The 13,667-nt window shown below is 51.3% G+C and overlaps 1 protein-coding gene across 1 annotated transcript in view; it reads left to right on the top strand.

The window, feature by feature from the left end:
- The window catches only part of ANXA6 (annexin A6), a 49,160-nt gene that overhangs the window by 25,200 nt on the left and 10,293 nt on the right, over window positions 1-13,667 (top strand). The window contains exons 12-20 of the mRNA XM_040498039.1: window positions 192-314; window positions 1,396-1,454; window positions 2,768-2,846; window positions 4,467-4,548; window positions 5,748-5,842; window positions 6,478-6,591; window positions 8,733-8,823; window positions 9,541-9,606; window positions 10,393-10,460. Coding sequence (XP_040353973.1) covers window positions 192-314; window positions 1,396-1,454; window positions 2,768-2,846; window positions 4,467-4,548; window positions 5,748-5,842; window positions 6,478-6,591; window positions 8,733-8,823; window positions 9,541-9,606; window positions 10,393-10,460 — 777 coding nt within the window. The remainder of the gene's footprint in view (window positions 1-191; window positions 315-1,395; window positions 1,455-2,767; window positions 2,847-4,466; window positions 4,549-5,747; window positions 5,843-6,477; window positions 6,592-8,732; window positions 8,824-9,540; window positions 9,607-10,392; window positions 10,461-13,667) is intronic.

Below are 13,667 nucleotides of genomic sequence, written 5' to 3'. Positions count from 1 at the left end.
GTTTGAATGGGGAGGGAACATCGAAGCAGGAGGGACACGTGGGGAGCTTCAGGGAGAATGGCAATATTTTGCTTCTTTTGTTCTTCCTTTTAATGTCTCATCATGACCATGGTATTTTCACCTAAGCTGGGGGCTGTTTGCACTTGAGCCTCCGCTCACATCCCTGTCCCCCAAACCCATTTGTTTTCCAGGGCCTGGGGACCCGGGACAACACCCTGATCCGCATCATGGTCTCCCGTAGTGAGCTAGACATGCTGGACATTCGGGAGATATTCCGGACCAAGTACGAAAAGTCCCTGTATAGCATGATCAAGGTGAGCGGAGCTAACGGGGGGTACGGAGAGGAGCAGAGGGCTCGAGAGCCACTCCCAGGAGAAAAGAGCCGTCCCAGAGAGCTAGGAGTCTCTTGGGGATTCCAGGAGCCCCTGCCTCGTGGCGCATTCAGGGAATGGAAAGCAATTCGATAGAGAAGCAAGCGTCTGGTGGTACTTGAGTCCCAAAGCTCCAGAGGAAGGCGGGACTGGGTCAGGAAGGGCATGCAGGCTGAATTAAGGGTGAGGACTCTATCCCAAAGGCAGGGAGAGGTCAGGCTCCAAGGGGGAGAACGCTTGGCCCCAGGCCAGGTGATTTGTAATGACTGGGGGGGGGGTCTAGCCCATGAGACTTGGCCAAGAGACAGAGAGAGAGAGCTGGGTTTTTTCCTTTTTGTGGACGAGTGAGATCAAGCTTTTATGAGGTCCAGCTACGTTCCCCAAAGTATATTTCCAAAGAGGAGTTTTATAGGTATTACGTGCGAAAATGTGCCATGAGAAATGTTTGGAAAAAACTAGTTTAAGTAAAGATAAGCACGTTGGTTTATTTCAGAACTTCTCACGGCCTTTACCATGTCAAGTCCCGTTATGAAGCTCCGGGAGGGATATAAAATAGGCTACATCTATTTGTTCGGCTTTGGCATTTCCCGGTGTTTTTGCTCATAGAGCCCTATTTTCTTGGAGTATTTCAGTTGGAAGGGCTGGGCTGGGGATTATCTGGGGATAGTGGGGCTCTGGGGCCAGCTTTCACCGGCTTGGGAGAGCAGCGAGCATCTTCACGTTCAGTGAAATCTGCTGATGGCTCGAAAGCATCCCTTGTTGGAAGTATTTACACCACAGAAATTGGCAGTTGTTACAAATCGGGGCTTTTTTGCTTTTGTTCCTAGAGACTAGGTTGTTAAATACGTGCCAGCATTGCCACTGTTTGGTGGTCTTAGCCACCACCCCCGGACAGGGGGAGAGTCGGGGCTGCTATGAATAAATGTTCAGCCTTCCCCTATCTGGGCCTGTGTAGAACCTTCCCTCCTAGTCCGAGGGGAGCCCAGGAGTGAGTGAGAGGTAACCTTTGTCTCTTTCTCCCCAGAACGATACCTCTGGCGAGTACAAGAGGGCTCTGCTGAAGCTATGTGGGGGTGACGATGAGTAAGTGTCTCCTTGGCCCCAGGCTGGAGGGAGTGGCCTCGGGGGGTGGCAGGCCTGGACTCCCCAGCCCTCATCCTGATGGATGGATGGATTGGATGAGCTTGGGGCTTCCTCGGTGCTGGGAACAGCGCACAGGTGAAAGTCTGTCTGTGTGTGTGAACGTGAATGTACTCTCCCAGACGTGGAGATGTCTGCTCTTGTGACCTTGGAAAGTCAGTCTGGGGGTGTGGACTGGAAGCCAGAATGTGAGGGTCCAGGCCCTGCTACTTCATAGCTGCCTTTCTGTGTCATCAGCTGTTAAATGGAAAACATACAGGTGCCTGCTCTGCATACTCATTTGTTCATCGTACTTGTGACAAGTACCCTCTGTGAGCAGGCATTGCGGGGAAGGACCGGTGAGGCCCACAGCCCGGCGACGTACACAGACCAGTGCAGGGTGGTCTCGGGATGGGGAAAGTATACTAGCCCATCCTGGGGGAGGCTCCTGGAGGTAATGAGGCAGAGAGGCCCAAGGAGGAAAGTGAGGAAGAGGAGGAGGTGAAGACAGGGTCTGAAGGAGAGTGGGTGGAGGAAAGGCCTAGTGATGTGCAGGGGTAGCCTGGTTCGTTTCTGTAACCGAGGCCACACTTTTGCAGAGTGCCAGGGAAGAGAAGAGGCGGAGAGGTGGGTGGGACCTGTGGGCCTCCTCCTGGCATAGGAACCTCTCCCCGGGGTGGTGGGAGCCATTGAAGAGATTAAGTTGGGCTTGACTTGACCAGATTTGTGTGCTAGGAAGGGAGCTGTAGGTACTCTGATTTTCCCTCCCAGGGCTTATAAGGATCCAGTTAAGTAAGGAATAGGAGAACCTCCTGTTAACCTCTGACAAGTGCCTTGGGGGTTGATTTCAGTTCAACAGACATTTACTGAGCCCTTGATATACCCAGGTGCTTTGTAGGAGGCGATAAAGAGGTGACACGGCCATAAGCTGGTCATGGACTTGTTTGAAAGGGGAGACTTGGACAGAAATCACTCAAGTTATAAGGAAGAAAAAGGGGAGGTCAGAGGATTCGAGAAATCCCATCCCGCTGGGAACTTGGGGCCAGGAAGGCTGCTGGGCAGAACCAGCATTGCAGGGGGTCTCAAGAGGGTAGAAGGTTTTCAGAAATGGGGGAGAGGACTCTGAATGGATGAGGCTAGAGAGAAGGTGGAGCCAAACAGATTTACTTAAAGCCTGTGTCGGCGTATGTGTGTGTACGTGGCTGTGTGTTGTGTGTGTGGAGCCTTGCCCACGATGACATTCCCTCCTGTCCTCTCCCCAACCCCCTCCATTCCAGTGCTGCTGGCCAGTTCTTCCCGGAGGCAGCGCAGGTGGCCTATCAGATGTGGGAGCTTAGTGCAGTGGCCCGAGTAGAGGTCAGACCCTCCCCACCTCCTGCTTGACCTCTTGACCACAAGCTTGGACTCTTCTGCTCGCACCTTCCTGCTGCTCTGTTTGGCACCCAGCCGCCCCCTGGTGGCCAACCTGAGACATTGGTTTCCCACATCTGAAGCTTCCTTGTCTTCTAGGAGTGATGAGTTTCTGGTGTGGGCATCTGATTCCTGCATTAACTTCTAACACACTGGGAAGCGTTGTGGCCCACTAACTACTAACAGGGCTTGCTGAATGCAGACATGTCTGGTTGTGTGGAGAGGCCTGTCTCATCCTGGGGCAGACAGTTGGCCTTTGGAGGCATGAAAACAGAACAGAGGGGCACCCGGAGGGGCACCGGACGATTCGAGGTTGTTCTGACCACCCGGAGACCCAAGGTCCACAGAAGTACTTGGGGCAAACCGTTCCAGGCCCTGGTAACACTTGGTCCACGTGAAAACGTTTGGAACCTTGCAATCTGTTACTCACTTACCAAGCCCCCTCTTTCTGGGCCTCTGTCTCCATGTTTAGAATGAGGTGTTAGACACAGCAAGCTCAGTGCCTTCCCAGGGCTCTTGAGCTCTGATGCTCTAGAACAGCATTTCCCAAATTACAAGGCAAGAGCTGTCATTGCAGGTGACCTTAAATTATATAAGAAATGAATTAGTGTGGAGGTGGGGAGCCTCTGCGGCATTAAATAAGACTGAACCTCACGGAGTGAGAGCGTTACTCCTTTTCGATTTCATCAACGCAACTCATTTTGTCAGAGAGGCCCCATTGGGTGCCACGCTCCCCAGCTTTCCTTTTTCACAAACAACTTAGAGAGCCGGCTTCAAGTTCAGAGCTTTTGGCGAGCAACGGCGTCTCGTTAAATTTGGTGATGTTTGACAACGTCATGGTTTTCTCCTTCTTACATTTATTTTCATGGCTTATCATCTGTTTATGGCACATCATACCAATTTCCTCTTCATGAGAGCGGTATAAAGTTATTTTCATTCATTCAGCAAATATTTTTTGAGTGCTTGCTTCTGTTGTGGATACTTCGGATATCTCCAAGAACAAAATGAACAAAACTCCTTGCCCTTTAGGAGTATTTCAATGTACTTAAAAATGAACGCATTTAAGTAAAACAGAAAAGTTGAATTACATAAAAATATGAAGAAATAGCATAGGATGTATGCAAATATGACATCAGGAACCTCACTTAGGAGTGACTGAAATTTGGGAGATTCTGTTCTGGTATTTCAGGATATTTTGGTTGCCTTTTCACAGGGAGGGACTCTTGAAGAGGCAGGAGGGCCTTGGGGACAGGGCACAGTTCTAAGGGACTGGGGAGGCCCCAGTGGAGCTAGGACAGAGCTGACTTCCTGGGGCAGGAAGCTGGCCACTTTTCCCTTGACCAGCACTTGCCCTGCTCCCAGGCCTGGGTCTGTCTCTCTTCCTCTCTCTTTCTCAGCTGTAGGGCAGGGGCCTGTCTGCTGTGCCTTCACCCCTGCCTCTCTCCCCCCAAGCTGCTTGGTTTGGGGCTCGTGGGGAAAGCCTCCCTTCCCTTGCATGCTCCTCTAGTGGCTTGGCCCCCAGGGGGGCCTGCAGGCACCTGCTGAGTCTCTTTCTGCTTCTTGCAGCTGAAGGGAACTGTGCGTCCAGCCGATAACTTCAACCCTGATGCAGATGCCAAAGCGCTGCGGAAGGCCATGAAAGGACTTGGTAAGGGGACACGAAGGGGGCAGGCTGGCCTCTGGGGCAGCGGGCCAGGCAGGAGTAAGAGCTCAGGCCTCAAAGGAGGGTCCATAGAATGAGGCAAATTTTATGTAAGTCTCTAACCTCCAGAGGAGACTCCTGGCTCCCTGAGTATAGGGAGCAGGGGAGTGAGGAGGTTTGTAAGGAACTTGGCACAAGCCCTTTCTAGTGCAGAGGAAAGTACTAGGTTATAAAGCCTGGGTTCTCCCACTGGCTTTGCCTTAGACTCACTGTGTAACTTTAGGCAAGTCCTTCAACCCCTCCAAGTGTCCACCCCCTCCCCGCCATGTGTAAAAGAAGAGATGTGGGCCCATTGATCCAAGAGTCCCAGTTCTGGGCTGAGCGCGCCCTCTGCTGGTTATCTCATCGCATTCTCCATTTGGAACGCGTGGGAAGAACCACTCTGGACAGATGCCCTGTTCTCAGAAAGGCCAGCAGGCACAGAGCATCCAGAATCTGGCTACTGTCGTCCTTTCTCCCCCCAGTCCGTCTAACGGCACCTCCCAGGGGCCTTGGCTTAAGTTCTCTCCCTTCTGGGCCTCATCTTCATTTGTTCCCTGGGAATGATAATATCTACCGAGCACAGCTAGGACTGTAAGATGACAGGTATAAAAGCACTTGTGAAAGGTAGAGTCCTGTGCCAGGTCTGAGGTCCAAGGCATTAATCTGAGAGGCTGGAGGTGGTATCCTGATGTCTCCCAGAGTCAACTTGCTGTGGTTAGAAGGACTTGGGCTCCAGTTTCCAGGGAGTTGAAGAGGAGGGACACGGGGTCCCCATGGGATTTAGATTGCCAGGCTAGAAGGATCCCCTAGTAACTACTCCGGGCTCTTCAGGGGATAGGTGTGGAAATTGAGCCTCAGAAAGGGGCCAGGACCTGCTCAGCCGTTGCCAGAACCAGGGCTGGAACTTGGAGGCCCTGCCTCTCAACCCAGGGCTCCCTGCTCCTCTGGGGGTCTTTTTCTCAGCCAGTGAGCAGACAGATGGAAGTGCCAGGAGGAACCTTGGGGCAGTCAGTGGCTTGGGCCAGAGGCAGGCTTCCTGCAGGTGCTCAGGGGCCCTAGCAAGGCTTCTACCCTGCCTAAGATTGGGACAGCCCATCCGTGGGGGGACGTGGGGAAGCTGGGCCACGGGCCTCCCTCTGAGCTGTGTGGCTTTGGTGATTCAGGAACTGATGAGGACACCATCATCGACATCATCACGCACCGCAGCAATGCCCAGCGGCAGCAGATCCGCCAGACCTTCAAGTCACACTTTGGCCGGGTGAGGCTTCAGCCGGGGGCCCGGGGCCCGAACCCTCCCTCCTCCCAGGGGCGTGGACTGTCACTGCCAGCTCTGCACAGTTGGGCACCTGGGTCTTCATGGCACTGGGGCTCCTGTGGCTCCCTGTGGCTCCCGTGTTCTTGGAGTATCTCCCACATCGGTTTCGGGCTGCCTGCAACACGTTCTCTCCATCCCCCGCTTCCTTGTGATCAGTACCTGGGGGCAGAGATGAAGGACATGAGTTGTTTTCATGTAGCATTTTCTGGATCTCGGAGCTCCAGAGGCTTCAAGGCCCCAAGGCTGAGCGTCAGTGATTATTGTGCCTTGGTGTCATGCTGGCGACTTCCCCCCAGGATGGAAACGATGTCCTTTGGCATGTCCCTTTCCTTGCCCGCCTCCTTGCCTCCAAGGAGAGTGGGTCTTCCTGCTGGTTTTTTTTTTTTTTTTTATCCCGCCCTCTTTAGCGTCCTCTAAATAGTAAACAAAGATAAACAGCAGCAAAGACAGACACAGTCTCCCTCTATCCCGTGCATTCACATGGAGCCCCCATTTCCTCATTCCATATCTCCTCCCTATCCTGGGTCACATGTGAGCAAGTGCTGATGTTGGCGTGACCTCAGCCCTGCCTTTTGTAGGACTTGATGGCTGACCTGAAGTCGGAGATCTCTGGAGACCTGGCGAGGCTGATTCTGGGGCTCATGATGCCACCGGCCCATTACGATGCCAAGCAGTTGAAGAAGGCCATGGAGGTATGGTGTGGGCATCGACGGGATGGGGTCTAGTCTGCAGGTGGTGGGGGGGACACAGGTGCTCCTCACAAGCCCAAATGGCTTGGCTGTAGCTCCTTGGCCGAGCCCTTCCCACGCCCGGTTCAAACTAGCATGAACACCAAAGGGGGTGTTGGCTCCTATAACTGAAAGGTAGAGGCCTCCCATCTTGTTTTAGACATGGCTGAGTCCAGGGACTCAAATAATGGTATGTGGCCTCTTATCTCTGCCCAACTTGGTTGTCTATCCTCTGTGGTAGCTTCACTCTCAGAGACCGTTTCTCCTCGTCATAGACAGTAGGACGGCTGGTGTCTGTCCTACCAGCTAGCACCTCTGTTCCTTCTTCCTAGGCGTTCCGCCAAAATCTTGGCTTCTACTCTGGTTGATGCAAGTGAGGTCACGTGCCCAGTGATCGGTCGTGTCACTGGGATCTCAGGGAGCAGTAGAGGAAGCAGAATGGATCTGGAAGGAAAACAACAGCAGTTGGATTCTGTATTCTAGTCCGGCCTCACCACTAACTTACTGTGTGATGTTGGGCCACTTGCACTAAGTTTCCATGCCTTCAGCTGTGAAATGGGAGCAGTCATCCCTGCCCTTCAGACATTAGAGTGGGTCAAGCAAGGTCATGGGCATGGAGGGCACTATTAACTCTGAAGACCTGCCCTTGTGATTGGTTAGCAAGAAAGGGCATTATGTCCTGGCGCAGCTGTTTCTGTAGCTGCTTTTCTTCCCGAGGCAGCGGCCGTACCCGGGACTGGTCTCCTTTCTAGGAGCATCCAGTAACCTGTCCCTGGCTCCATATACTAGCTCAGCTGCTTGTCTCAACCCACAAGGCAAGGCTTTTACTTTGTCCCCGTTTTACAAGTGAGGAAACTCATGTTCAGAGGCCAAATTACTTGATCAAAGTCACAGCATTATGAAATCACAGGGCGGGGATTCAGAACAACTCTGTCTGACTCTAGAGCCTGACCCAACAACCACATGAAACTACTAGGGCTTTTGGCCTGTTGAGGATTAAGAGAAGAAAACAGACATTCCCTGGGCAAAGCAAATCGAGATTATTGTCCATTTAAAATGCCCCGACAAAAAAGCAAATGATTTGAGAACACGGAGTTTAGAAGTTGAAGGGACCAGTGAGCTAACCTGACCTAACGCTTGCCATTCCCACAGTTTACAAATGGGAAACTGAGGGAGGCCCAGCACATCTGTGAGCTCGGGGAAGGGAAGGGTGGGGCTAGACCCTGGGTCTTAGGATGCTCTGAGGATCAGGCTGTCTTCCCCACGTGCTTGCTTTTAATAAAGAGCCTGTTAAGATCTCAGTCAGCCTCAGTCTGCTTGAGGTCAGAGAACCCACGGACTGGCCGACCAGCAGGCAGTAACCTCCAAGGGCGGTGAACGCGCCTTACTTTTTTTTTTTTATAGTTGTGGCTGCAGCAGCTTGTTCAGTGACTGGCACATTGCAGGTGTTTAACAGATATTTAAATCTATCGATCGATCTGTCTTGTTCACCTCCCTCCCTTCCCCCAAAGTGGGGACCTTTGAGTAGCACATCCCCCCAAGCCACCTTAATCCAGAGGGCCTAATGTATCTGTCCATAGATCACTCATCAAATCCAAATATAAACAAATACGGCATGTTTTTTTCCTTAAAGCACAAACATTTCTTCTTCTGGCAAAATAACATGTGAGAAAATACAGAGCAAAAAAAGAAGAAACTAGAAATCACCTGTGAGCCTTCGCCCACCCAGAGACCATAATCACTATTATACTGTGATGCATTACTTCTAATTCTTTTTATACCCTTATGTATAAATATTTATAGTCAGAGACATATGTGTATATGCCTTTTTATATGCACATACCCATATACCATATACTCTTTTAAATTTTTGGCCCAAAGCACTTCTCATGGAAGGTTCTGGAAATCTTGACAAGCTGGCATGTTCCATTGTGATTGTGCTATCTCTGGTCTGGGGGTAAGGAGAAAATCCAGGAAGGCTTGGTGGTCTGTGTGATTGCCTCCTGGGTGGTTTCTTGGACCAGGGACCTCCTTGGCCGGGGCCCCTCAGGACTCTGATGGGGGTCAGGGCTGTGGCTTAAGTGTTCTTCATCTTCACATTCTAGGGAGCTGGCACAGATGAAAAGGCTCTCATCGAAATCCTCGCTACTCGGACCAATGCGGAAATCCGGGCCATCTGTGAGGCCTATAAGGAAGGTGAGTGTGGGAAGCCTTGGGCCCAGTGCCACTCGGAGGTGGTGGGAGAAGAGTGACCTCTCCAGCTCTGACGTCACCCCACTGCTCTGCCCCATCTCCCCTCGCTCAGGCACAAGGCAGTGATAAGCCCCTGGGTGTGCCCAGCCCTGTGTCTGAGGAAAGGGTGCCCCGGGCAGAGAGTCGCAGCTCCACGAAGGCCTGGAGGAAACAGTGAGAGGAGAGAATGTCCAGGCCTCTGGAGGACAGGAGGGCAGCGTCCTGGGTGGGCGGCCTGTGCAGTCACTCCAAGCCCTCATTCAGAAGGCCTGTGCTTGGTCACAATATTATTTTAAAGAATCTTGAGTACCCATCAAAAACGTTTAAACTTTCCCCTTATAAGCGGCTTTAAAGCGTTAGACCTTTTGAGCAGGGGAGTGACACGGCCTGAGCCCTGCTCGTGGGTCTGACACCTGTCCTGCAGGAGGGAAGACAGGGAGGCTATGAAGCAGGAGAGGCAGGATTCCCAGAGTCCTCAGCTGAGACAGGGGGAGGGAGGTGATGGACTGGGGGCATCAGCGTCGCGATCCACAGTTCCGTGGCTGGAGGCTCCCAAGAACCAACCACAAACTCCTTCATTCCCACCACTCCTGCCAGTGCGCTCTGGCTCAAGTCTGAGGTTCTAGAAGCAGCCCCCCATCCTTACCCAGCAGCTGCCCACACACCCTCTCTCTGTCTCAGACTATCACAAGTCCCTTGAGGATGCTCTGAGCTCAGATACGTCTGGACACTTCAAGAGGGCCCCTAATCACTCCCCCCCGGGGTGTGTTTTTCCCCCCCCCCCCCCCCCCGGGGGCCTGGGACGATAGCAGGGAGCTAGGAGCCCAGTCCTGATGAAGAAAGGGTGTCTTCCCCACCCATGTGCCTTCTCAGTCCCACTGCTGAGACCATGACTGCCTCATGTAAGGCCTTCTCCCACTGTTCACTTTCTTTTTTTTTTTTTTTTAAAGTTTATTTATTTATTTAGAGAGAGCACACAAGCAGAAGAGGGACAGAGAGAGAGGGAGAGAGAGAATCCCAGGTAGGCTCTGCACTGTTAGTTCAGAGGCTGACGTGTGGCTTGATCCCATGAACTTTGAGATCATGACCTGAGCCACCAAGAGCCAGACACTTAACTGATTGAGCCACCCAGGAACCCCTCACTGTTCAGTTTTCAAAGCTGGCTTGGTGCCACCTTCTCCCAGCAGGCCCTCCCCAGTGACCCTCAGACCAGCTTTTTGGGCCCCCAGCTCATAGGGCAAAGCCACGTGGGTGACCTGCATATGACCCACAATCTTCCTTCACCATCGCCTGACTTCCTGCAACCCGGTCGCCAGGCCCCGACACACAGCACTGCAAGCTCATTATGTCCGAGTCGCCCTGAGCTAAGTGCCTTCAGATTTAACGTTCACAACAGCCTCGCTCTGGGGGCAGGATTATTGCCCCCATGTGAAAGCTGATAGAAAGGGTTCGGAGAGCCAGAGTAGCTGAGCCAACGTCCTGTGGCCGCTGAGGGGCAAAGAGGGTGGATGTGTGGGGACTGATCTTTCTCACTGGTCCTGCTGCAGGGGAACCGTGAGGAGGGAGGAGAAGACCGGGACCAGGCCCGGGAAGATGCCCAGGTGAGAACCCCCCAAGCGGCTCTAGCTGACATCCGTCCGTGCCAGGCCCTGGCTGTCTGGGATTGGGGAAGGCCCCTGGCAGGGACATGGCTGACTTAGTTGGTGGATATTTAGACTCATGGACCCCTTGCACCTCTCTACCCCTTAGAAGCAAGACTTTGAGTGTTTTCACAACTTCCAGAAAGATTCTCACGACTGTGGTGCTGGTCCTACTGGCATTTCCTGGGTGAAGAGTAGGCTGAGAGCCCTCAGACCTTCAGAGCTGAGAGGGACTTATAGATCATCCGGGTCAAACTCCTCATGTTACAGTGGGAAAATGGAGGCCCAGGGAAGATGAATAACTTCTGAAAGTCACACAGCAAGTCAATGGCCCAGGTAGAATTGACCCAGAGGGAGCAGGTCCAGAAGCTTGCTGGGAAGGGGCCCTGAGTGCTAATGGTCTCGAGTTTATTATTTATGAAATGGAACCAAGATTGAAGGAAGTGTCCTGGGAAAACCTAGAAAATGAGTTCATCCGGGGCTGGGATCTTTGTCCTGCTCACTGATGTATCCAAAGTGGCACATGGTCAGAACTCAGTAAATATTTAATATTAAATGAATAATGGAGTCAAGGGTTCCCTTAGGTCTCTTAGCTGCTCTGCTTCTGTCCTGCTCCTTAGGCTGGGGCGCGTGAGGTCTGGAGGCTGGACAACCCCAAATCCATCATCCCTGAGAGTCCTTATGGTTGGGCAGTCCCTTCTGAGGCCATGTGCACTGTCCCCACTCACCTGTGCCTTGCTCCCAGTACCCTCTGGCCTGACCCAGGTCCGGGCGTTGGGCACAGACACCACAGACTGGGATCTGGCCCCGCTTCCTTTACAGTTGGTGGGTGGAAAAGAACCCTGATGGATTGGGGGTGGAGGCACCAGCTCCAACCCCTGCTCCACCAACAGAGAAGTGGGGAGTGTTATACCAGCATCTGAGCTGTGAGAATCCTTAGCTATAACCCAACGGTTACGAAACTATAAAATGCATACCAATACAAAGCATGATGCTAAGAGTGTTTTATACTTTATCATATTCCCTTTTTTACGGGAGGAAAATGAAGCTCCTATCCAAGGGTTTGGTTTCTAAGTGGCTGTGGTGTGACTTGAATCCAGGCCTGCCTGACTCCAAAGTTTATGCTAATACAGGACCCAGTATGGCAATTTCCCTGCAGCTTCCAGACCAGGTGGCTGCTGCTTTCCAGTTGTGCGGCCCCTGGTTTGGGATGCAGGTGTCAGAAGCTGCAGGGCTCTGTTTAAATGTGGTTTTCCAGCTGCATGTGGGCATATTTATGGGGGCTAACCTGGGAACCCAGCCCCTGGGCAGCCTGTTGAGGCCACATTTCGTTCGCTTATTCAACATATGTGTATTAAGTACTACTACGAACAGTCTCATTGTGCCCTTGAGGGTTTTTGAACACGGCTTCCTCCTTAGAGCTCACCCCAAATCCATCCTCCACCCTGAAATTCATCCTCTAGGGAATGAGTCCACCTGGGGCCTACCTACGGGGCTGTGCTTCCAGTTGTGGCCAGCAGGGGACAGTGGTGGGCCACACTGGCTAACAGTGCAAGGACGAAGGGGTGAGAGAGAACCTGGGTGGAAACACGGAGGCCTGCCCAACTCAGCTGCCCGTCCAGATTCACAGATGCTAGACCCTGATTAGTCTTCATGTGGGCTCATTTTCTTCGAGCCAGAATACTTGGTTTCAAAAGTAATACATATTCCTCTGTAGAGCCTCTAGAAAATAGAGACGAGCCAAAATAAAGAAAGAAATCCATAACCTAGTAATAGCCATTGCTCGTATTTTGGAATATATCACTTTAGTTGTCTTTTTATGTGTATATAAAAATGCATTCCTGATGTATAACAGTTAAAAATTAATATTCTGTGAGTACTGTTCCTATTGTTTTTAAAAACTGACATCCCTTCATGGCCATGTACTATTCCATTTAAGAAGCTACCAAGCTTTCTTTAACCAACCTTCTTCCTGCTCACCAACTCTTCCATCATATGCAGGAATGTTTTCCTTAAATAGGTTTCTAGAGGCGAAATGGGAAAGCCAGAGGAAAATGTATACAAAAATTGAAGGCGTTTGGTCTGTAGAGGGGCACCTGGGTGGCTCAGTCAGTTGAGCGTCTGACTCTTGGTTTTGGCTCAGGTCATGATCTCACAGTTCATGAGATCGAGCCCTGCATCAGGCTCTGTGCTGACAGCACAGAACCTGCTTGGGATTCTCTATGTCCCTCTTTCTCTGCCTCTTCCCCACTCATGCCCTTTCTCTCTCTCTCTCTCTCTCTCTCTCTCTCTCTCTCTCTCTCTCTCTCAAAAGAAACATTTAAAAACAACAAAAACAAAAATTGAAGGCATTTGGTCTGCAGAGCCAGGTTCCTCCTAGAAAGATAATGCATATCAGTACTTGGCACTGTTTGTTTTACACCTTCTCCTTCCCACACTCTACCCTGGGTTTCTAGCACACCCCCGAGCTCTCGGAAGTCCGGGTCTGTTATTACAGTGTGTGTGTGTGTGTGTGTGTGTGTGTGCGCGCGCGCGCGCTCGCAGTGTTCACCTGTTGCCCCACAGGGATTGCCGATAGCTTCCTTTCCATCCTCCCCATGTTCCAGTTTGAGCAACAAATAATATAGGCAATCTAATTACTGGAGACTCAGAGTGAAGAATTGGTGCCAGTTTGGGATACCTCAATCCCCAGGCTATTATTTGTTAATATAACAGTTCTATTGAAATATAATTCGTATACCATACTATTGACCCACTTAAAGCCTATGCTTCAGTGACTTTTAGCATCTTCACAGATTGAATGCAACCATCACCACCATCAATTTTAGGACATTTTATCACCCCCCAAAGAAACTCTGTACGTGTTGTACTTATTTCTCATTTCCTCCTAACCCTCCGGCCCTGAGTCACCGCTAACTTACTTTCTGTTTCTATAGATTCACCCATTCTACACATTTCATATAAGTGGTGCCATACAATATGTGGCCCTTTGTGACTGGTGTCTTTCACTTAGTATGTTCAGTGTTCATCCACGTTTATCATATATCAGTACTTTATTCCTTCCCACTGCCAAATGATGTTTCAGTGTATGTATATATCACCTTTTTTTTTAAGTTTATGTATTCATTTTGAGAGAGGGAGAGAAAAAGAGCACATGTTTGGGGGGGG

Source organism: Herpailurus yagouaroundi, unplaced genomic scaffold, assembly GCF_014898765.1.
Source record: "Herpailurus yagouaroundi ecotype Mexico unplaced genomic scaffold, PumYag 29, whole genome shotgun sequence".
Taxonomy (NCBI): Eukaryota; Metazoa; Chordata; class Mammalia; order Carnivora; family Felidae; genus Herpailurus; species Herpailurus yagouaroundi.
The sequence above is the reverse complement of the archived record's forward strand: the minus strand, read 5'-3'. Positions and strand labels throughout refer to the sequence as shown.